This window comes from Globicephala melas, chromosome 17 (genome assembly GCF_963455315.2).
Source record: "Globicephala melas chromosome 17, mGloMel1.2, whole genome shotgun sequence".
Classification (NCBI taxonomy): Eukaryota; Metazoa; Chordata; class Mammalia; order Artiodactyla; family Delphinidae; genus Globicephala; species Globicephala melas.
Genome location: NC_083330.1, coordinates 40813741 through 40838992, shown reverse-complemented (window position 1 = coordinate 40838992; position 25252 = coordinate 40813741). Strand labels below are relative to the sequence as shown.

Sequence of the window (25252 nt, the reverse complement as noted above, 5' to 3'; positions counted from 1 at the left end):
ACTACCATCCTTCTTACTCCCTCCATGTCCCCCTCCAAACCCTCACCCCCAAGAGACCATTGATTCTGTAAGAGTGAAGCACTGTGAGTTTTAACAGCAGTACTAGAACAAAGCAGCAGTGCACCATCCCATAGTTCACAATCACCCTGAGCATCTTTTGCTAACTCGTCATATGAATGGTTGGATGTTCTTCTCAAGCACCGTTAATAACTCTGTGTGTGCTGTCTCCTCAGTAGAAAGAGTCTATTTTTGCCTTTCCTTCTTTAGAGGAAGAAAGAATTGTCCCCAGGACTACTAATCTCAAAGTGTGGTAACCATAATTCATTGAATAACAACTCTGTGTTAAAGCTTTCAAGGACAATATCTCACTGAACCCTCAAAAAACTCAGTCAGGCATACAAACCCCATTTTGCAGAAGGAAAACCTGAGGCCCAGAGGTCCTGAACTGTGCAGGGCAACATCATGGATGACTCAGCCCCAACCTCCTCTGTCCCTGTGTGTCTCTGCCTCAGGTTTGCAGTTCTTAGTAGTTGGGAGCTGGCAGTCCACCAGAAGCAGAAATGTTGGGAGAAGGACCATTCCCCAGAGAAGGAATCCTGGGCGGACACATCTTTCTCAAGTTCTAATTCCTTAACTAGAGGCCCCCTACTTATTCTAAGCTCCTCTACCTACTCTGCTTCAGTATGGCGTACAGATTACAGTGGAACTTCCAACCACTAGGAACAGTACAGTTGCTTGAGATTTCCCCTTTCTGTGATTTCAGTAGTTTCCCGAAAGAAAAAAAAAAAAAAAAAAAAATCAAGCCCAGAGTCTTATTCATCAGTCATAGAGATAAGGTTTAATCTGCCCACCCCTCACATTTACTAATCCAGCGGGCATGGACAAGTTGCCTAATCTCTTTAAAATTCCCAGTCCCTATTCATAAGATTAGGGGAGAAAAAGTACCTGATTCATAGATTTCTTTGGGAAGAGATGAGAAACCGGACAGGAAAATCCCTGACACATGGTGAACACAAGCTAATGGTTATGATGATTGTTTTGATAGCTCACTTGTATTAGGAACTAATCAAGGTACCTAGCTCTTACTCATTGTTCAGAATAAATGGTTTCTCCAAGTTACTTCATCTTCTATGTTTTTCTCACCACTCAGGTTAATATATTTGCCTTTTTTAATGCTAAAATAGGTGACTGGCCCTCTGAAAGTAGAATCTTCCTATTTAGTGATGTTCTTAAAACACTATGTCTTATAATGAAAAGCAATGACAAAGTGTAAGACTGCCTTTGACAACAATATCTAAATAATGTAGAATGTGGTAGCATGATGGAAAAAAAAGCATTGATCTGGAAATCGTAAGATGGGGATTCCATACATTCCCTTTTGTGTTGGGATGATCCAATATGGAAACCATATCGGGGTGTTTCATAGACTCGAAACCCAAAACAATCTTAAATTTCTATCCCAGTTTAACCATTTTATTTTAGTCATTAGCTTCTCCTAGTAGAGAAGGCAAAACTTTTCTTTCACTCATCTATCCATTCATTTTTTCTTTAATTCAAAAAGAATTTTTGAGTGCTTACTGTATACACATCAATGAGGTATAGATTTGTGACAAAAGAGAAGCATAAAAAAGACCAATGGAAGTTCTGAAGAGAGAAGCATTGCATAGGGCTGAGATTAACTATCCTAACTGGAAAGACTTTTCTGGGGAGGCGTCCTTTGTCATGCAACGGGTGCTCCGTAAATATTTATTAAATAAATTAATGTTAATGAATCATTCAATTAAATAGTGAATTAGAAAGAGTAGGTAAGATTTCAACGGGTGGATGCAGAAAAGGGGATCAGTATGGGGAAGGCAAAGAGACAGGGAAGTGATAAAAAAACACATGGGATAGAGAATCTTCTGGGTTTCCAGAACACAGATTATCTGTGGGAAAAGGTATGACCAGTATAATAGCTTGTAGATGCAAGGCTTTAAGTGACAGATTTAAGGAATACTGTCTATTATCTTACAGGAAGTAGGGAGCCATTGACTTTTTAAAATAGATGGTAGACACAGACATACTTAAGGAATAAGCATAAACGCACACTTGAGGAATATTGGTTGGCTGGCGGTATACCGCACAGATGGAGAGGAGAAAGACCAGAATATTAAGATGGCATCTCTATTGTCCACACAATATCCCCTGAAGGATTAAAAAAAAAAAAAGAAAAAAAACTGGATCCAGTACCCCGTTTTGCATTGTGTCTTGTGCTCTCATATCCAGGCCCACTTCTTAGAGGCTTATTATGAAAATACACAAATGGTGGTTTATAGTACAAACTCAAAAGTCTTCTGATCTAAACACCGAGGGAAAATAGGAGAAAGTGCTACTTACTAACCTGGTCAGAATAAATCTGGAATGAAATATTGTAATTTTGCAAAGAGATGAGGCATGACTAAGGAAGAACATGCATTAACTGGCCATAATTGCTGCTAAAAATTCACATGACATTAAATTAAGTTAGTTTAACCCTAAATTAAGAGTCAAGAATGTGCATAGAATAATAACATTCTTCCTCCAATCACATAACTATGATGGTACTTCCCACACACGGCCACACAGTCATCTTAGAACTTTCCAAAGGCAGCTCTTCTGGCAGAGAGAGAAGCCACGTTAATCCTTTCCTAAGCTTCCCATTGATTATTATTTAAAATTACCCCATGGTAGCAAAGCCCATAAACAGTTCAAAAGACAACTTCAAAATTCCTTAGCTGCATACTTATTTAGCTATAACATCATTTTTACTGAAAGATTCATGTATAACCAGACATCTAATAACAGGTTAAGTAAATTATAAAATACCCATTTGTTAGAATAACTTAAATAACTTAAAAGATACTAAAATTTCTATTTCAAGGGATATTTTGCCTGATGTTAAACAAAAGTTTGATCTGACACCATCTATAAAATGTAACTGTATAAAATATTCATAGAAGAAAATACAGGGAAGGACATGCAGCAAGATGCTGACAGCAATTTTCTGAGCTAGTGTGTTTTTGAGTCAAATGTTTTTCATTTTTCTCTTTTTTTCCAAATAAGTAGGTATTAATTTTTTTAAACATCTTTATTGGAGTATAATTGCTTTACAGTGGTGTGTTAGTTTCTGCTTTATAACAAAGTGAATCAGCTATACATATACATATGTCCCCATATCTCTTCCCTCTAGCATCTCCCTCCCTCCCACCCTCCCTATCCCACCCCTCCAGGTGATCACAAAGCACCGAGCTGATCTCCCTGTGCTATGCGGCTGCTTCCCACTAGCTATCTGTTTTACATTTGGTAGTGTATATATGTCCATGCCACTCTCTCACTTCGTCCCAGCTTACCCTTCCCCCTCCCCGTGTCTTCAAGTCCATTCTCTATGTCTGCATCTTCATTCCTGTCCTGCCCCTAGGTTCTTCAGGACCAGTTTTTATTTTTTTTAGATTCCATATATATGTGTTAGCATACAGTAAATAAGTAGGTATTAATTTTATATTAAAGTCCAACTTAAACAATAAATGGAGTCCTTCTACCAAGGGCTGCTATTAACTCTAGAAAACAGTGGAGCTGGGACTGGGATTCAAAGAGATTTCTGCAACACAAATATAAAGGTTTGGTTTATGAGACTGTCACAGTGGGTAACACATGGATAGCGCTCAATAAATAGTCAGTGAATGAGATATAGCATAGAATAACAAGTTGATTTGAGCTATTCCCTTTTATAAAATTTCAGTTGGTTAGCATGATGCCTAGCAAACCACATAACTGGTTATAAAATGTTAATTTCTACCTGATTGTTGTAGCAGAACTGGAGGAGCAAAAGCCCAGGGAAAATCCAGGTGTTCTTCATTAGCTATTTCTTGGCCCTACATTTAAGCTTAAAGTTTTCAAAACACAGACCCAGATACTCTAGTGAAGTTACAACATAGGGAGGTACCTATTTTGGATAGCCTGAACTCCGCCTTTCACTAAGGATTTATACAGTACCTTTTTGTTTTAATTTTTGACATAAATACTTCAGTGTTTTAATTGCTTTCCTATCTTCTTAAATAGTACATATGGAACTTTCTTGTAGACTCAACTCACTCTTAGGAACATTAGTTACTACATTATCATGTAATATAGTAAGTTCTTAAAGAGATTCTCATAGCCCAAATGCTATGATTTTTGAGTTGTGAGATTTGTTTTGTCCTTTACTTGCAGTTTCTAAAATGTGCCTTGCAGTGTCACACTTTTATAGTTTTTTGCACACATTTTCTCTTTGCCTAGAACACTTCCCAATAAATTCTTGGTCCACCTATTAAATTCCTACTCATCTCTCTCATCTTTCAGTAGCCAGCTTTCCTGACAGCTCAGACTCAGTCATTCCTCTCTGTGTACCTTATACTCCTTGATTGCTGTATTAGCTAACCCCAAAACTTAGTGGCTTAAAGCAATACATATTTAGTATATCACACATTTTTGGGGGTCAAGAATTTGGGAGTGGCTTAGCTCGGTGGTTCTGGCTCAGAGCCTCATAACATTGTGATCAAGACGTTGGCCAGGGTTGCAGTCATCTGATGGCTTGACTAGAGCTGTTGGATCTATGTGCTGGCTAATTTGGGCTGGTTGATAGCAGAAAGCCTCAGTTCTTCACCAAGTGGACCTCTGCCCCGGGGCTGCTTGAGTATCCTTACAACATGGCAGCTGGCTTCTCCCAGAATGAGTGATCCAAGAGAAAGAACAATAAGAAAGCCACATTGCTTTTAAGTTCTAATCTCAAACATCACACACCATTATTTCTGCCACATTCTATTCGTTAGAAGTAAGTCACTAAGTACAGCCTACACAAAGGGGAAGAGAGGCCAGCTCGATCTTTTAGAGGGAGATTAAAGAATTTGCAGGTATATTTTAAAACCACCAAGATTGCTCTTATGGCATTATAATTATTTATTTGAACACTTTGATTTTTAGGTTGTTTTTTAGGACATCCTTAAAGCATTTATTTTACCCTAAATAAACTAGAGATCTGGGCAGTGACTATAGGAAGTTATAGAGTATTCAAACTTTGAATTTTATCTTCCACTTATTAGACGTGTGTCTGACTTTAGTCATTTACTCTGAATCTCAGCTCCCTTGTCTTGAAAGTGAGAATCGTAATCATCAGCCCTGTTAGGATGAGGTAGAATAATACAGGTGAGAGTCCGCTGCAAACTGCAAGGTACTGTATGACCACATTAGTACTGAACCAGCCAGGATGCAGTCAGTACTGCAAGCCCTGTGTTAGCAGAGTCTGGCTTCCAGAATTTACCACCTAGTTTACTTAGCAGCCACCATGCAAGGGCCCTTATCGCTTCTCCTCTCCTCTCTGCCTCAGAATATCTCCAAGCTTATAACACAGAGTTTTGCACATAGTAGCTAATCAGTAAGCATTTGTTGTTGTTCACTATGAAGCTGACAGTTGTCCTGGTTTTCTTTTCATTTAGGGTAAAACAGAGGAAACTTTTTAAATAGCAGTATTTCACAAACTAGAATAGAAAGTTACTAAGACGTACAGTATAATGAATTGTTAAGAAAGAGTACACACTCTGAGAAGGGACAGTCTTGAGTTAAACTCTGCCACTCAGAAGCTTTGTGAATTCTGTGAACTCTTTAAGCCTGTTTCTTCATCTGTAACATGGGGATAAGAGCACTGATTATTTGACAAGGTCATAATGAAGATCAAAGGAGATAATACATGAGAAGCATCCAGAATACTGCCTGTCAATAGTAAGTCCTCCATTAAGTGTATTATTATTCATCATATGATTATGATTATTACGAATTGGCTCCAACGTTAATATGGGAAAGGTGTTCAAACCCATGAACGATGGCATCCTCCTGCCTGCAAGTCCCATTTTGCACACTAAGAAGACACTGAGTCCAGGAAAGAGTACTCTTTAAGGCTTGCCTTGCCTACCTGGGTGGCTATCTAAAACAGCCTGTCTGGCTTGAGCTATTTCCACTTGCTGACTTTATGAGCCCAGAGGCATGCACAGCTATGAGCACGTTTCAGAAATTTGAAAAATAAACAATGAAATGTCTCATGCTTGCCACACATGTATTTTTCCTACCATGATTTAGGTTGGCTGGCTCTAAACCATAAAAAGTTTATAATAAGAAAGAAAAAGAAACTGAAATTTGCCAGTTTAAAACTCTAACGCCAGCCCCCAAAACTTTCCAACTCAAGGTTAAGATGTGAACCAATGTTCCAATATGTTCATGAAAGATTTAATAATTACTTTGCTTATGAAAGTTTAAACAGCTGCTTAAGTGAGTAAAAAGGCTCCCACCCAGGCAGAATAACTTGCTGTACCCATTAAGAAGGTTTTACAAATCATCAGACTACACATTCAGATGAAAGGAAAGCCGCATTTGCTGCACAGCCTCTAACTATTCAATTATGTATGGAATGAGTTTGTCCACCAGGTCAATCAGGTTTTGTTTATTCCTTCAACAGGGCTCTCGACAGCATCAGTGTTAAGGCAGTTTCCAAAGGGATTGCTGAGCTTTTCAATAATGTGTTTTTAAGAACACATACACGAACTAGGCCATGACTTTTTCTTTAGGTTATTTTACAGCTCACTTCCATGAAGACAGAGTTCACTATCAAATGGATTGGGAAATTATAGGAGGTCACATCACATTCCTTAAAAGAAGAATAACATTACTCTTTGGGCTTTCATATGCATTACTCCTTCTGCTTGGAATATTCCCCATCCCAACTCCATCCCTGTAACTTTTATCAGGTTAACTCTTCATGGATAACTACTCGTGCTGTGGGAGTAAGTTGGATCTCTCCAGAAAGCCTTCCTTGGCCTCCCTGACCGGGATGGTTATCCCCATCATACCACTTTGCTACCATATTATAGCACTTACCACCTGTTACTGCAGTTACTTGTTTAACTGCCTGTCTCTACCATGAAACCCCAAGTGCTCTGAGGGCAAATTAATATACCAGCATATGGTAGGAGCTCAGTAAATTCCTGTAGAATTAATGAATAAATTCTCCAAATCACCCAAACTGCACTTTTTCTCCTTCTATCCAAACTTTAACAACTCTTGCCAATTTTATTTCTGAAATATTTCCTGAATCCTTCTCATCTTTTCCAACACTATTTCAGCTGTCTCAGCTCAAGTCCAGCTAATCTCCTGGCTGAATTTCAGTTTTGCCCTGTGAATATATACAGTGGGTAGCGTGAACCAAAACGAAAAATCCACTGCTAACCCAACCTTTCAGTGATTCCCTGCTGTCAAAGGACAAAGGACAAAGGATAAAGCCCGGCCCTTCAAGTGGCATGCCAGGCTTCTGTGGTCAGCGCCTCCTGATGCGCCACTCCTATTTCTCAATTCCTTACTTTTGCATAAGCTCTCCCCTCTCCAAAGAAGGCTAATATTTATTGAGGGTCAGAGAGGCAAAATAACCTAACAACGTAAGATAAGAAGCAGGATTTGAATTCTACAGGCTATGTTTCTAACCACAGTGCTGTGCTGCCCACCCAATGCTATTGCTATAATCCTAGTGCTTGACGCACACCCCATACTCCATAAATGTGTGTTGAATGAATGAATGAACAGTTGGGGGGAAAAAAAGAATATAAAAAAACACCAAAATATAAACTATCCAGTGGATCTTATGCCTCTTTTCTCCTGTTTCTCAGAAAGTTTGGGGAATATTGCAAAACGACCTCTTAAAAGATTTCCAGAGCACATGAGCACATTAAAGGCTAAGACGTGCCTCAAAAAATGGCGTTTGTTTAACTGTTTTCAATAGAAGAGCTCCTAACTGTATCTGAACAGAGAATATTTTTTTTTAAAAAAAAAAGGAAAGAAAGAAAAGAACACCTACCAACACCCCTACACTGTGAAAGAGTGAAAGGGCTCCCATCTAAGAGTATACAGTGTGCGCCGTCAGTCTCATGATAATCTCCAAGTATTTTTTTTTAATAATGGAATTTTCAGGATGGAAATGACCTTTGAGCTTTTCCAGACAAAGTCCCCCATTCTATTGTTGAAGGATTAAGTGGCCCAAGGTCACTCAGCTTATTTGTGACAGAAATAAAACCGGAACCAAGGCCTGTCAACAGCCACCCAGTGGGTCCTTTCCATCACTCCACAACAGTGATTCTCAATGTGCAGTGACCTCTGTCCCTCAGGGGGACGTTTGGCAATGCCTGGAGACATCTTTGATGGTCACGGCTGTGGGGAATAAGGGAGAGGCGGGGGATACTGCTAAATATTCTACAGTGTACACGATAACCTCCCACAACAAAGAATTATCTGGCCCCAAATATCAATAGTGATGATGTGGAGAAACCCTGCCTCACACTAAACAAAAGAAAAAGCAAACTCTCCGGTGAACAGGCTAGAGCTTTCATTTCAACGTTTCCCACTAGCCTGCACAGTGCTGCATTATATTTGAAATAATACTGGCATATGAAACTGAAATTGTTCTTTGAATCCCTGAAAATAACTGCTCTTGGAAAAAGGCTTAGAGAAAAAAAAAAAAAAACAATTCTCCCTCATCAAGGCTTTAGGAAAATGGGTTTGGATATTACCAACCAAAAAAAAAAAAAAAAATCCAAAACACTCTTCTTTTCCATACAATTCCCTCAGAAGCATTCTTGAATATATTAACATTGTTTAAATATTGCATTTACTAGGCAAGACCTCAGAATAAGGCCTAGGAAATCACTGAGGAGCAATAGTAATGGGCCAGCCCTAAAGCCAGCATGAGAGACTCTGTTCTCAGTGAGACTCTCTCCCACAGGTGCCCTGTACCCCTGGTCCCAGGTAATTTCCCCTCTCGTCAGGTCAATTTGAGCACAGCCTTCCTTCTGTGTTCGCTTGTTTGTTTGAGTGAGAGACCCTGGAAGCATCATAAGCTAAGCCTGGGAAAGACTATCTAGGGTAACGTCAGGATGGGGCCCCAGCTACACTGGGGGCTACACGGAGGATGCCCACAGGCAGCCCCTGCTTTCCAAGAAAGCAGCTCACTCTTGGGAGTGCCTTGTGAGAGTTTCCTCACTGGGCTAATGTGCCGTAGTTCGATGTCATCACTGGGGAAGCTGGTCAGAGGATACACCCAAGCTTTCTGCACTATTTTTTTTTTTGCGGTACGCAGGCCTCTCACTGCTGTGGCCTCTCCCGTTGTGGAGCACAGGCTCTGGACGCGCAGGCTCAGCGGCCATGGCTCACGGGCCCAGCCCTCCGCGGCACGTGGGATCTTCCCGGACCGGGGCATGAACCCGTGTCCCCTGCATCGGCAGGCGGACTCTCAACCACTGCGCCACCAGGGAAGCCCATCTGCGCTATTTTTGCAACTTCCTGTGAGCCTAAAATTATTTCCAAATAAAAAGTGTTTTTTAAATGATGTGATTGGTAGTAGATCTGTTTTGGCTTTGTTTGTGGTCCTTTGCTAAAACAGAAAACACCTGGTTACCTGATTGGTGAGGGTGAAGGTGTATGCACAGGGGTACAGGGGAAGAGGGCATCATGAAGTGTCACTAACACCGAAGAAGTGCTACATCCATCAGACCCCCTTCCAAAAGGACAAGGAGCTAAGGAGGAATGAGACCCAAATCAGACTTGATGGAGAGAGGATGAATAGGAGGAATGGACCAAGCACCGGTGGGTTTCCCAGGTTACAACCCTCATGGGTGCTCTAACGAAGCTGTGAGACAACAAGGGACAGTCTATTTGAGAGTTCTTCGTGCCTAGGAGAGCGGTATCAGAGGAAAATGCACAAGAGAAAGACACAAGTAATGACTTAGTAGGGTTAGCATGACTTGAATCCTGAATCAACAAAATCCCCCAGATTTAAATGCTATCCATCCAGCTAAAGTGTGCCCAGGCATAATGGAGTATCCTTGAGGTAGAAAGAAATGGGAGTCAGGAAATCTGGAGTCACATTCCAGATGTGTCCTATCAGGTATTTGCTGTGTCTCCTTGGTCAGGTCACTCAGATTCAGTTTCCTCATCTGAAAGTCAGGGAATTGGTACTAAATTGCTAAGATCCTTACCTGTCTGTCTCTGCCTAAGACTATTCTAAGAGGTAGGATACCCTCTATTGATTTAATAAAAAATAAAACCTATTCATGGATGGCAACAAGTTTCCTATAAATTTTCCAATGCAAATTAGCTCTTTAATGAATGGTAGTAGAATAACATGGCAATTAGTGCCAGGGAGGATCAGCTCAGAAGTTAAAGAACTCTCGTTTCCACCCTCTCAGACTCATTCTCAACCATGGACGGGCCTCACAGATACAATGATTTCCCAGGGAAAAAGCTGTCTGAGAGAAAGGAGTTGCAAAGCCTAAAGTCAGGGCTTCCAGAGGCCTGCTTTCCCCCAGTGAAATGCACCCCCTCTAAGTGTTCAAGGTCTGCTGAATCCTGCACAACGTGCCCAAATCACAGAGGAGCAGTTTCAGAAGAGGTGGAGAGAGAATTCCGTGCCCGGAGGAGCCAGCTCGTGGGGTTTTAGGAAGAGGGTAAGACTTATGTCTATAATACCCTTATTCTGCCTTTTCACATATTGAAACCCAATAAAGTATTTGTATGACTGGCATTTTTTAAAAGCCTGTGGTTAATTCAGTCAAGGCTTATGTCTGGATTATGCGGTAGGGTTCTGAGATATGTTAATGCTTCGTTAATCACATATTCACTTTTCCAGAGCTGAAATTCACCACATGTCGTCCATGGATCTCAGGCCAAATCGGAAGGATTCTTTACGTGTTAACTGCTTCCCTTTCATCCAGGTGCTGTGCGTGTAAGGGGCTGTGCTGGGCGTCACCGCCGAAGCGTATAAGCCACTGCCTGAGTGTTAGCTCACTTTCAAGCCACCCAGGAAGAATAATGCTGATTTCAACATATCCTCTTCATTTTTATTTTTTTAATCTAAAAAAATTTTTTTATTAGTTTTTATTGGAGTATAGTTGCTTTACAATGTTGTGTTAGTTTCTTGCTGTACAGCACGGTGAATCAGTCATACGTATACCCATATGCACTCTTTTTTAGATTTCCTTCCCATGTAGGTTACCACAGAGCACCGAGTAGAGTTCCCTGTGCTATACAGTCTGTTCTCATTAGTTATCTATTTTATATATAGTAGTGTATATATGTCAGTCCCAATCTCTCAATTCATCCCATCCCCTTTTCCCCCCTTGGTAACCGTAAGTTTGTTCTCTACATCTGTGACTCTATTTCTGCTTTGCAAATAAGTTCATCTCTACCATTTTTCTAGATTCCACATATAAGTGATATTATACGATATTTGTTTTTCTCTTTCTGACTTACTTCACTCTGTATGACAGTCTCTAGGCCCATCCACATCTCTGCAAATGTCACTATATCGTTGCTTTTTATGGCAAATATTCCACTGTATATATGTACCACATCTTCTTTATCTACTCCTCTGTCGATGGACATTTAGGTGCTTCCATGTCCTGGCTATTGTAAATAGCTGCAATGAACATCGGGGTGCATGTGTCCTTTTGAATTGTGGTTTTCTCTGGATATATGCCCAGTAGTGGGATTGCTGGGTTCCTCTTCATTTTTAGAAATAATTTCCACTCCATCTAGTTTGCTCAGCATTATTTAGCACTATTCTTTAGTATAAAAAGTAGCAAGGTAGCAAGGATGTGTCAGGGATAAGTTAGTCAACCTAAAGTATCAAGACCAACATTTATGTCATTCAGCATACTTATCATTTAAAATAAAGTTGAATGATTTTAGAAAAGCTTGTCAGAGTTTAGGAGAACTGAACTCCTTCACTAGCCAATGAAAGAATGGGTCTTAGCTGGTACTGAATCTCCATCATACACTTCCTTTCCCTCTTTCTTCATTCTAATTTTCTCCTCATTTATAAACAGTACTATATTATTTAACCATAACTGTCTCCTATTTAACCCCCCCCAAACGCCCCCCTGCATGGTCTCTTTTCTTCTGTCTTCTTCACCTCTGGTCACTTACCTCAGCATTTACCTAGATCATAACCTTTATCTTATTGGGAACAGGAGAGGGGACCTGACAGCATGGAAACACCATTTTGAGATCGGTGTTTTAAAAGATAACTGAACTGCATTGCAAAAATGCAGAAGCAGAAAGAGAACAAAAGAAAAGAAAGTCAGGAGGGAAATAGCAAGGGCCTGAATTAGAACAGTAATGACAGTAAAGACAAGACAGGGACAGATTTTTTTTTTTTTTAATAGGCTGAAAGTAGGCTGAATAGGAAATGGTTCCTGACTGTAGGACAGTAACAAAGAGGAGAGAACGAAAAACAACTTGACGTTCCTGAACTGTGCTGATAGGTAAATATGGTTCCTTTAACAGAGACAAGAAACCAAGGCGAGGTGTTAGGTGTGAGGGAGGTGATGGACTCGAGTTTAGCCATACAGAGCTGCATTCATGGGTGATGTCCAATGTGCCTATGGACAACCAATGTTCCAAATGGGCAGAAAACTTCTGGATTTAAAGAGAATAGAGATTAAGAAAATCTTCTACTTGTTTTCTTCCTTTATTCTTCTCTTCATTTTACTGAATTAAAATATGCATTGAGAAGCTACTGCATGCCAAGTTCTTGGGCAGGCATTAGGGAAAAAAAGAAAAGAAAGTAAATAGAATGCTCAGGGCATCTGCAAGTTCTGGTGGGAGATGACAGCATAACAATGGCATAAAGTGGTGGGATGAGGGGAGGGTTCCCAGAGGAGGCTTTATCAGGGATGGACGGTGCTTACTAAGGTTCATTAACTCACCTCACACCTGGAGGGGAGAACACATGCTTTCCACTTCCCTTTCTGGTCTAGACATGCCCTGTGGTTCCAGGCAGGCTGTAAGGCAGATTCCCCCCCAAACACACACATGGACTTCACTTCACTGCACTCACCCACATTCCTTCTGGGCAAATGATGCTGCGACTTCTTTGTGGGAGACCTTTCGTTAATCTTCTATCTTTTACATGAAGCCAACAAGGTATTTATAACTAACTCTTGGGATGCTGTGCAACGTTATGATAGAGGTAAAAGTTTAATCCTGATTCCTGGGACAGCTCTGAAATTGTCCATCACTCTCCCGGAGAAGGTGCTACCCCCATGGAATACAGAGGTTGAAGCATCTTGACAGAGATTAGGGTGCTTAAGATTCAGGCCAGCCCCACAGTTCCACCCCTAGGCACCTACCCAAGGAGGAATGAAAACATACGGCCATAGGGAGACTTATACAAGACTTATACAAGAATGTTCACAGACACTTTACTCATAACAGTCAAAAACTAAAAACCACCCAAATGTCCATCATCAGCGGTGAATGGATAAACACACTGTGAAATGTGTCTTGGGCTGCAGCAGCTGCAGGCTTGAGGTGATGCTGTGAGATATTACCCAGCAGTATAAAGGCATGGACAGCAGATACAACAACACGGATGAACCTCAAAAGCATTATGCTGAGTGAAAGAAGCCAGCCCGGAAGACCCCGCTTACATGATTCCCCCTATATGAAACTCTCGAGAAGAAAAAGCTATAGTTCCTTAAAGCAGATCAGTGGTGCCCAGGGCACAGGGGAGTAGACTGCACAAGAGAACATTTGGGGTGATGAAAATACTCTCTGCTACAAATGTGCTTACATTACTGGATTACAGTTTTCAACACTCATCGAATTGTACACTTAAATTTGGTAAGTTTATTTTATGTAAATTATACCTCAATAAAACTGATTGGAAAAACGGTCACGCAGGGCTGAGGAGGAGAGGCCCGAGCACACTCAGCTGGAAGATGCCGGCAGTTCCTGGGAAGCTCTGAGCCAGCACTACCTCAACCCTCCAGCTGCTGCAGCCCGAGAACACCTCTGTTTTAATGCTTTGACCTCAGAGCCCGACAGCCACTGGTCATTTCAGATTAAGGTTCCAATAACTCACTCTCACCTTGCCACCCACCCTCAGGCCAGAATCAGCCTGTTCATCCAGACAACTGATAATATATAATCCTAACCTCCTCCCACCCTGGACTAGGGATTACTCAGTACCTGAAACGTGGACTCTTGGCTCTTCTGTTGTTCTCGGTTTCCTAAAGAGACAAGGGGCTGGGCTTATTTGTTTTCTCAACATGTAAAACTACAGTTTCGGGCTTCCCTGGTGGCGCAGTGGTTGAGAGTCCGCCTGCCAATGCAGGGGACATGGGTTTGTGCCCCGGTCTGGGAAGATCCCACATGACGCGGAGCGGCTAGGCCTGTGAGCCATGGCCGCTGAGCCTGCGCGTCTGGAGCCTGTGCTCCGCAATGGGAGAGGCCACAACAGTAAGAGGCCCGCGTATGCAAAAAAAAAAAAAAAAAAACAACCTACAGTTTCTCTACACTGTCTGACTCTCCATGGTCCTACTGAGATCTTGCTTTTCCGTTATCCCTGCGGCCGTAACCCCAGGGTTGATGCATGTCTGGGTCCAGGGAGCAGGTCATTTAGGAAGGGAGAAAAGGGTCCCAAAACGTAAAACGCATCTTACTGCAGCGCAACCCTTTAAGTGTGAGAGAGGCCCTGAGTCAGGACACGTGCAGAAGGACTGTTTCTCCATTACTGTGCGCCTGTTCCTTCATCCCACTGACATTCTTAAACAAAATACAAGTCTGAACTGCCCAAACAGCTATATTTTTAAGTGCTATTTTCAGAATTTCAATAACTACTAATAAAGAAGGTTTGTACCAGAAACCTTATGAAAACCATCTTTTGTATACTTGATGTCATAGGAAGTAAACTGACATGACATTCAATGAGTGCATGTGATGCGACAAACACTATAGTGGGAGACTATCAGATATGCATTATCCAGTCTAGCCCTCATAGTAATCCTGTTCCTTACATACACCATTCCCATCTTTGTAGATAAATTCTCTAAGACTTAGAGAATAAGTAACTTGCTGAAGTCATTTAAGCTTCGGCTACTATACAGTTTGAATACGCATCTAAGACTATTTGAAGTTTCCAAAACAAAACAAAAAAAAAACCCCTCTAAAGATTTCACATAAACTGTGGTCTACAGCTTGGATTAATATTCACAAGGTCCTGGGTTTGAGTCCTTTCTCAGCCATTTACTAGCTGTATGGCCCTTAGGCAAGTGAGTTTCCTTTAGGTTAATTTCCTCACCCGCAAAATGAAGAAAATAGACTTAGTTCACAGAGCTTTGAAAGGATGGAGGAAGGTAAGTCACACAATAAGCACGCCGTCAACTACTGGTATGATCTCAAATGCCAAGTGGCTCCAAATGGAAGAAATACAACACATATGGACAAATACTGCCCTCAACTATTCGGAGCTGAATTTCCACACAGTGGATCATATTCTGCCCTTCAGTTAGTCCTGCCCTTCTTCGGTCAAAGTAGTAAACTCTTGAAGGAAAAACAAAAAAGTGTCTGCCTTTAAGGAGTCTATGAAGACCCTCTCTGCAGACTCATTCTCTCTTTCCTAAACTGTCTCTAAAAACTAAAACTTGACCACAACACCTTATTCCCAGACAGCCCATCCCTTGCCTTCACTCACCTGCTCCGGATACTTGCGACCGACGATCTCTGCTACGGTGTTGAAGGAATCAGCATCTGGGTAGTTCTTTGCCCCCATCTTCAGCTGAATGACAATTCTGCTCCCACGAGAAGCCATTCTTGACATCATCTCTGCATCTTCCACTGTAATACAAGCTGTTGGGATCTTTGGCACACCATCCTGGTATTCCTGAATACCTGTGTGAGGGCTTGAGAAAAGAAGCCACCAGGTTACCTTGAAAGTGGAAATGGACCAAAAAAGTATTTTTTAAAAGACTTTCACTGATCTCTGTTTTCATGTGAGGAAGGGAAAGGGTGGGCAATATTGGTTTACTTGCTTTTGATGTGAATGTAATTTTTCTTTTTGATAAAAATAACTTAGAAACTTCAATTTAATAAAAATTTCATTGAAAACATTACATGAAGTTTATTACTTCATTACATGATGTCTAGGCTGCAGACTAGAAGGCCCACACGTCTGGAAGAAAACTGGCCCAGGTACAACCAGCTCTCTGGTCACTGACTGGCTCGAGAGCTACGCTCTTCCCACCCAAACACAGAGGTCTGCATATGTGGCCCTGCATAGGGGTAGAACACTGTGTGCGAAAACCATAGAACAACATCTGGGGAAATGTTTCGATTCCCAGGAAGAAAAGTGCCAGATAAACCCAGGTCTGTGATTTCACTGCCACAAGAAAAAGAAAACAAACTATTATGATTTTGGCATGAAGGGGGAAATATTACCCCAAATGGTCAAGTTTTTTCTGCTAATTTCCAGATGCTTCTTATATCACTGGAAACACTTGTAATTGAAGTTGATATTAATCTAAATTGAAGTCGATATTGATTCAACCTCTCCCCATGCTGAGTTTATCAAATTCACTTTCTAGAACTGTTCTTTCAAACTGTCCCCTTTTACCTCTGAGGTAAAACTCCAAACCACACCACCACAACTCGCTCAGGACCACAGCTTCTGAGCTCTCACCATATCCCATCAGTCTGTTCCTGTCTTCTGTGGAAGCACAAGCTAACAGCCTCCCTTTCCAAATTAAGTTTTCTTTTTGTACTTCCATACTCGTTTCAGGTTGTCTCATTTTCAGAGAAAAGCCTTTTTCCTCCTTTGAGCCATAACACATTTCTCTCCTGTACAAGTGACTCCAATCTGCACGTGCATAAACACGATGATCCAGTCTTATCACTGATTTCTGGGTGTGACTGTTATTGCTGTGACCGTGTATCAGGTGACTATTTACTGACTTAGAGAAACTGCATGACAAAGTGATTAAGAATACAGGTTCTGGAGCAAGACTGTCTGGGTTCAAATCTGGGCCGTGCTACTTATTGCTAATTGGCCTTGGGCAAGTTACACGTCTTTGCTTCAGTGGCTTCAGCTATGATTGGCGATGGTAACTATAATACCTATTTCATAGTTATTTTGCAAATTTAGTTAACTTATACAAATAACTCACTTACCCTGGAACATGGTAAGCCCTTAATAAATGTTAAATATTTATTACACTAACTTATCTATTACATTAACCCTGCAGAGAGAGACTGTGTAATCTCAAGTCCTTAGACTTAGACCATCTAAATACATCCTTTACGGACATTTCTTAACTGCTGACTGAAAATTGTATTCTTCATTAGAGAGAGACAAATGACTTATAAATTCAAAACTTATAAAGCAGAAACCCTGAATCTGAATCCCTGTTCTGGAATATGCCTAATCCACTCTAACTTCCAGTTTAGGTCACATCCTGGATCTACCATTCTCCACCTGCCTGACACCAAGCGACTTAGATTACCTCTCTGTTTCTGAGTTTCCACACCTGAAAAGTAGAAAATAATATTAGTATTGACCTCATAAGATTGCTATGAGGAACATAAGAGATAGTATATGTAAAGGATTTTAAAGTGCTTGGCATATAGGAATTACTTAGCAAACATTAGTTGTTATTATTATTTCTTCAGTGTTAATTTTCCCCACTGAGTTGGTAGAGTGGTTAATGACCAAAAGTATTTTGAAACACGTAGGAAGACAATCTAAATATTTATTATTCATATTACCTTACATGATGTCTAGGATTCAACAAACTCTCCTTGTTCTCAGGCTCTCTGACTCAAAAGGAGGTCAGTGTAACACCTCTTAATAGGCTCTTTTAAATAATGTTTCTAAACAAATTGGCACTAATAAGTTACAGGTAAGGCTTCTTAATTTGGGGACAGTGAATTGGGCATATACCAGGGGCTCCACTGAGGAAAATGGCATTTTCCAACTGTGGTTCTGAATTCAAGATATAAAAAGCTTCTAATTTGTTTCTACAATTAAGCATGTTCTCCAGTGGTTGAGTGTTCAGCATTGTTCAGTAGAAGTAGGCAGAGTGAAGACTCAACAGTTCTATTTAGAGTCCTGTGTTTTTACTGTCAATTGTCCTACAGGAGGTGATCACCATAAACATCACCTTCCTGGCCCCACTTACAAGCCCCACTTGCATTTAACAATAGCAAATGGTAAACTACAAAGGAAGCCATAAAAAATCAAAACAAGAACATTTAAAGATTAATACCAATCCTTCACAAAGTCTTTGAAAAAATACAAGAGGAGGGAACACTTTCCAACTCATTCTACAAGGCCACTGTTAATAAGAACAAAACTAGACATAGACCCTACAAGAAAAAAAACTATAGACCAATATCTCTTAAGAATATAAATGCAAAAAACAAAATCAACAAAATACAAATTGATACTGCAACATATGAAAAGAATTTTACACCATCACCAAGTGGTATTTACTCCAGAAATGCAAGGTTGATTTAACATCAAAAAATCAATCAATGCAGTGTATTATAATAATATAATAAAGGACAAAAACCACGTGATCAGCTCGATAGACACTGACAGTCTTCGACAAAATCTAACGCTCCTTCATGATAAAAACACTCAACAAACTTTGAATGGAAGGGAACTTCCTCAACCTAATAAAAGGTACCTATGAAAAACCCACAGCTAACGTCATACATAGTGGTAGAAGACTGAATGTTTTTCCCCTGAGATCAGAAACAAGGCTAGGATGTCTGCTCTGCCCACTTCTATTCAATGTTGTACTGGAGGTTTTAGCCAGGAAAATCAGACAAGAAAAAGAAATAAAAGAAATCAAGATTGGAAACAAAGAAGTAAAACTATCTCTGTCCACAAATGGTCACGTATATAGAAAATCCTAAGGAATCCACATGCCCGCACACAAAAAACTATTAGAGCTAATTAACAAGCTCAGCAAAGTTGCAGGATACAGTATCAATATACAAAAATCAATTGCACAGTAGTAATAAACAATACAGTGTAGTAGCAATAGAGTAGCAATGAACAATCTGAAAGTTAAGTAAACAACTGCATTTCCATTAGCAACAAAAAGAATAAAATACTACAAATAAACTTAACAAAAGAAGTGCAAGATTCATACAATGAAAACTGCAAAATGTTGTTTAAATAAATTAAAGAAGATCTTAATATATTGAAAAGTGCCCCATGTTTATGGATTAGAAGACTTTACATTCTTAAGATGGTAATACTCCCCAAACTGATTTACAGATTCCATGCAATTCTTCTCAAAGTTCCACCTGCCGTTTTTGAAGAAATTTACAAGCTGATTCTAAAATTCATATGGAAAAGCAAGGGACTTAAAATAACCAAACTGATTTACAGATTCCATGCAATTCTTCTCAAAATTCCACCTGCCGTTTTTGAAGAAATTTACAAGCTGATTCTAAAATTCATATGGAAAAGCAAGGGACTTAAAATAACCAACACAAGTTGAAAAAGTAGAACAAAATTGGTGGACTCACACTTCTAAATTTAAAAACATACTACAAATCGATAATAATTTAAAAAGTGGTAGTGGTATAAGGATAGACACATAGATCAATAAAATAGAATTGAGAATACAGAAATAAAGTTTATAAGATTGGTCAATTCATTTTCAACGAGGGGGCCAAGATAATTCAATGGGGATAAAACAGTGTTTCCACAAATGATGCTGGGGCCAACCAGATACCCACGTGAAAAAGACTGAAGTCGCACCCCTACATCACACACAAAAACATTCAAAATGAACCACAGACCTAAACGTAAACTGGCACACATATGTTTATAGCACTACTCAGAATAGTCCAAAGGTGGAAACAACCCTAATGTCCATCAATTGATGAGTAGATAAACAAATTTGGTATATCTATACAATGGAATAGTATTCAGCAATAAAAAAAATAATGTTCTGAAACATGCTACAACATGAACGAACCTTGAAAACCTTGAACCTTCTTTCACTTCTTTCCTAAGTGAAAGAAGCCAATCACACAAGACCACATATTGTAAAGTTCCACTTATAAGAAATGTTCAGAATAGACAAATTCACAGAGGTCGAAAGTAAATTTTAGGTTGCCTTGCACTGTTGGAAGGGACAGGGAAATGGGAAGTGAATGCTAACTGTTAGGGATTTCTTTTCAGGATGATGAAAATGTTCTAAACTAAAATTAGACAGTGATGGTATTTGCACAACTCTTTGAATATACTAAAAAACACCAAACTGTGTGTGTTAAAATGGTAAATTGTATGGTTTGTGAATTTACCCCAATAAAACTTCTATTAGAAGTTTAAAGAATCAAAATAAAAATCTTAAGGTTCCAGATTTCTCTTTAAGAGGAAAATCCTGGTATCTTTTTCCTTCAAAAATCATGCTTCTAGGGCTCTGGTTTATGACATGTATGAAAACAAAGCCTGCTGGTCTCTGTGCTTGTAAGAGAGTATACCCCAAATATAAAATGAACATGGAAACTGTAAGTCTTCATAAGCTTTTCAAATTTTACTAAATTTCTTGTGTATGTTTTGTAAAGTGATATACCGAAGTCAGCTGAATATTGTCTTTTATCTACATAAAATAAGTGCAAGGTTTAAACAAATACGTTTTGACATTTCCCACCTGATTACCACACATCAGTCAAACTCCCTAAATGCTAGTCACTTTTCACTAGCTCTTTATAAAAGATACCAGGCACTCTGTTTCTGAGCACTTCAAAATTTGCAAAGCTCAAATCAACCATTGGAACTGGGTGTCAGCTTGTGATGTTAAATATCCAACATGAGGAAAATTATGTATCCTTACTGAGGAATATGTAAGGTTTTCATAGGGGCATAGAATACATTAATTGAAGTAAAAATTATTCACAACACAGTGAAGTCTTGGAATGTTTCCTAAAGAAAGAGTCTAGAGGTGGGAATGATTTATGAGGACTGCGAGCTTTTGAAGCTATAGTCTCTTGTTTCTATGACAGGTTTTTTTTAACTTCCTTATTAGGATGGTTAAAAGAGCACCTATTCTGTTTATCGGAAAGCCTTGTTTGCTTTAAAAATCAAAGCAAAATTCAATCAAATCTCATAAGATTGCTATGAGGAATATAAGAGATAGTATATGTAAAGGATTTTAAGTGCTTGGCATATAGGAATTACTTAGCAAACATTAGTTGTTATTACTAGTTGTTATTATTATTAGTTGTTATTATTATTTCTTCAGTGTTAATTTTCTTCAGTGTTTGATTGAAAATAACTCTCTTGGAAAAATTACAATTGACTTTATTAAATTTTTTTAGATCTACCACTTTAAGAGTAAATTCATCTCAGACTTTTATACTGTCATTAACAACAATAAGAGTAAATTGATCTCAGGCGTTTATACTGTCATTAAGAATACAAAAGCAAAAGGATTCATTTACACCATAATTTCGCAAAAAAGGAAACCCTGAAATATTTCCAACTCCCACAGGTTAAAAATGAAAAACGAAAACAAAAATAACCTGACCAAGAGAGAGGAGGCAGGACTAAATTTCATTCCTAATTTCTATAATTCAGTTGAAATGGCCGAAGAGAGAGAAGAAAAAGTCAAATTCTTGAATTCTATTCCATATTGATGACAGACCCCACATGAGCAAAACTCAACCAACATGTTTAATATCATATTCATGGGCAGATCTCAGTAAGGAGACTATTACAGACACAGCATCAGAGAGATGTACCTTCTTGCAAAACAGAGGAACCCAGCCAGCTCCACAAGACTGTGAGACAGAAGGAAGATGCTCAAAATGCTTAGAGGAATAAAACCACGTGATTTTTTAACATCCACAGCATATAGGAAGGGCTTTCAGGTAATTTCTCTAAGACACAAAAATGTAAAGACCTGCCTGTAAAATAAATAGAAAAGAGAATTCAATATACCTAAAAAAAATTTTATACTTAATATTTTGTTACCTAGAAAGTACTGCATAAATACTAGTTTCATTATTATTAGATATTTTGTAACCTAAAGTAATCATCAAAAATATATTTGTTCCCTTTTTTCCTTTCTGATCTTGTTCTTCTGTATAAGTTACAATTTTCTGCTAATGTACAGTTATTTCATCACCTTAATTTGTTTTTTTCTTATATTCTCCTCCAATCTTTACCATTTCTAAAAGGAATTATGTATTAAGTAAGATGAAAATCTACCTTGGAATAACAAAAATGTTACAATAGATAATTTCTTTAATAAAAATGATAATAATGAAAAAGATATGGAGGAACATAAAAATCACTGATAAATGAAGATGGTAACTTTAACCAACAAAATGCTCTATCCATTTTACTAACTAAATATTGTTTTGAGTTTAAGCCTCAATGGGAAACATTTCTGATTAACTGGACTGGAAAGTATTTAAAGATCATCTGACCCAAGATCTCTGTCTTCTCAGTCAGAAATATCCTAAGTTTCTATTATTAACTCTGTTAAACTATGCTAATCTCTCATTACCCTCAGAGCCCAACATCCTCTTATTAGAACAGAACTGAAGATATAACTAATAGACTAATAGACTGAATGTTTGTGTCCCTCCAAAATGTATATGTTGGAATTCTAACCCCACATGGTGATGGTTTTAGGAGGTGGGGTCTTTGGCAAGTGACTAGGTCATGAGGACATAGCCTACCTGGTACCCTTATAAAAGTGGCCCCAGAAAGATCCCTCACTCCTTCCACCACATGAGGTTACAGTGAAAAAATAGTTGTCTAGGAAGTGGGTGCTTGCCAGACACTGAGTGTGCGGGCACCATGATCTTGGGACTTCCCAGCCTACAAAACTGTAAGAAATAACCGTTGGTTGTTCATAAGACCCCAGTCCATAGTAGTTTTGTTATAAAAGCCTAAACAAACTAGACAGCATATTTTGTCAGAAGGGAAACAAGATAAAGCCATTTGAATTATTTAATATCCATTCTTTTTTTTTTGATGTGGACCATTTTTAAAGTCTTTATTGAATTTCTTATAATATTGCTTCTACTATTTTATGTTTGGGGGGTTTCTTGTCTGCAAGGCATGTGGGATCTTAGCTCCTCAACCAGTGGTCGAACCCACACCTCCTGCACTGGAAGGTGAAGTCTTAACCACTGGACCACCAGGGAAGTCCCTAATTTGCATCCTTGATTAAAACTCGGGGGGAAAAAAAGGAATGGTTGATTTCTTTCTTGACATGAAGAAAATATTTTTAAAACAAAGCATCAGATAATCATACAAAGGTCAGATCAAGATGGCAGAGTAGGAGGATGTGGAGCTCACCTCCCCCCACAAACACATCAAAAATACATCTACACGTGGAACAATTCTCATGGAAAACTACCTGGAAATTGGCAGAAGAACTCCTGTACAACCAAAGCTGCAAGGAAGATTTCCACATAACTGGGTAAGGATGGAAAAAAGGCATAGATAGGGTTGGGACCTCCACTGCTGGGAGGGATCTGAAAGAAAAAGAAGGTCTTCACAGGTAGACCCTCGCCCTGGGGACTGAGTAGGCTGAGCGACAGACTGGGTGTCCCAGTCTTGGGGTCCTACATGGAGAAGACAAGCCCTCTTGGCTGCTGGGAGAACCGCAGGAACTGGAGAAGGGCTGGAGAAGCCTAGACTCTACTCATAAAGAGTGTGCAGGTGCTGGCTTGCCAACAAACAGAGTGGAGAGAGCTCTGCATGGCGGCTGCCACCTCACCACTCTTCTGAATCCAAGTGGGGTGAACACCCCGGCCCTGCCCACTCCACACCACATCTTGGCACTGGATCTGAGGTAGACAGGCCCTGGGAGAAGACTCAATCTAGAGATGCAGAGGAGGCTAGGGGGTGTGGGGTATGGTCCAGGTGGGGCAGCTGCAACCAGTGCTGGCGCTAACTCAGTCTGCACTAATGAAGCAGCCCACCTCAATTTCTCCAGCCACAGTGCCCCAACTCCCAACCCCCACCCACTCCACACCACCGCCTTGCCCTAGATCACACAATGCTAGATGACATTGTACTAGATGACTACAACAGGGGAAGGGACACAACTTGGGCTGCGACTGAGTGGACCTGCAGACACCTACACAGGCGATACCATCAGATCTCTGTGAGTGCACAAGCCTCACTTACTTTGGGGCAAAACACACACTCAAAGGGAACAGAGTCTGCTTGAGCCCAACCCTCAGGACTTCTGCTCCAGCAACTGGGGAGCAGACCCCACCCCAACAGGCCAGCGATAGCTATGGAGCAGAGAGAAAGTTCCACCTCACATGCTGCATAGGCTTTCAATCCTCCAACACCAACTACACTCCCTACCAAGGTGATGGTGGCCAGCACACCCCGAGGAAAGACGTGGCTGGTGTCTACATCAGAACCAGCCCTCACACCAAAGACATTGGATAAACACAGTCTACATAGGGACACTCCCACATAAAAACACCCCTTCAAGACCACAATAGGTAACTATTCCTCCTAAATTCACAGAGACAGAGAAAGTTGAGTAAAATGAAAAGGCAGAGGAACTACTCCCAATTAAAAGAGCAAGAGAAAACACCTGAAAAACTAAATAATGAAATAGAGATCATCAGTCTACCAGACACTGAATTCAAAAAGGAGGTAATAAAAGTCCTAAATGAATTAAGAAAGATTATTAATATAAATGCAGATCATTGTAACAAGGAACTAGAAACTATAAAGATGACCCAATCAAAAATAGATAATTCAATTTCTGAGATTAGAAAGCAATCTAAAAGCAATGAATAGCTGAGTAAATGACACAGAAGAACAGAAGAACAAATAAGTGATCTGGAAAATAGAATAAGGGAAATTGCCCAATTAGAAGAGCAGACAGAAAAACGAATGGAAAAAAAAAAAGCAACATACAAGATCTCTGGGATAATATGCCAACTTACACATAATAGGGGTTCCAGAAGGAGAAGAGAGAGAGAAGGAGATCAAAAATGTATTTGAAAAAATTATGGCTGGAAACTTCCTGAACCTAAAGAAAGAACCAGATATCCAGGTACAGGAAGAACAGAAAGTCCCAAACAAGATGAACCAAGACAGACCCACACCAAGGCATATCATTATTAAAATAGCAAAAGTTAAAGAGAATTCTAAAGGCAGCAAGAGAATAACAAAGTGTCACTTATAAGGGAACCCCCATAAAGGCTATCAGCTGATTTCTCTGCAGAAACTTGGTGGGCCAGAAGTGTGTGGCATGATATATTCAAAGTCCTGAAAGGGAAAAATCTGCAACCTAGGATATTCTATCCAGCAAGATTATCATTTAGAAGAGAAGAAGAGGTAAAGAATTTATCAGACAAGAAAATCTAAAAGAATTCAGCA

At 39.7% G+C, this 25252-nt stretch overlaps 1 protein-coding gene across 2 annotated transcripts in view; it reads right to left on the bottom strand.

The window, feature by feature from the left end:
- CPQ (carboxypeptidase Q) overlaps nucleotides 1–25252 on the bottom strand; it is a 465142-nt gene that overhangs the window by 249141 nt on the left and 190749 nt on the right. For both annotated transcript variants that reach the window (XM_060287678.2, XM_060287677.2), the window contains exon 4: nucleotides 15563–15770. In XM_060287678.2, the coding sequence (XP_060143661.1) occupies nucleotides 15563–15770 (208 nt within the window). The remainder of the gene's footprint in view (nucleotides 1–15562; nucleotides 15771–25252) is intronic.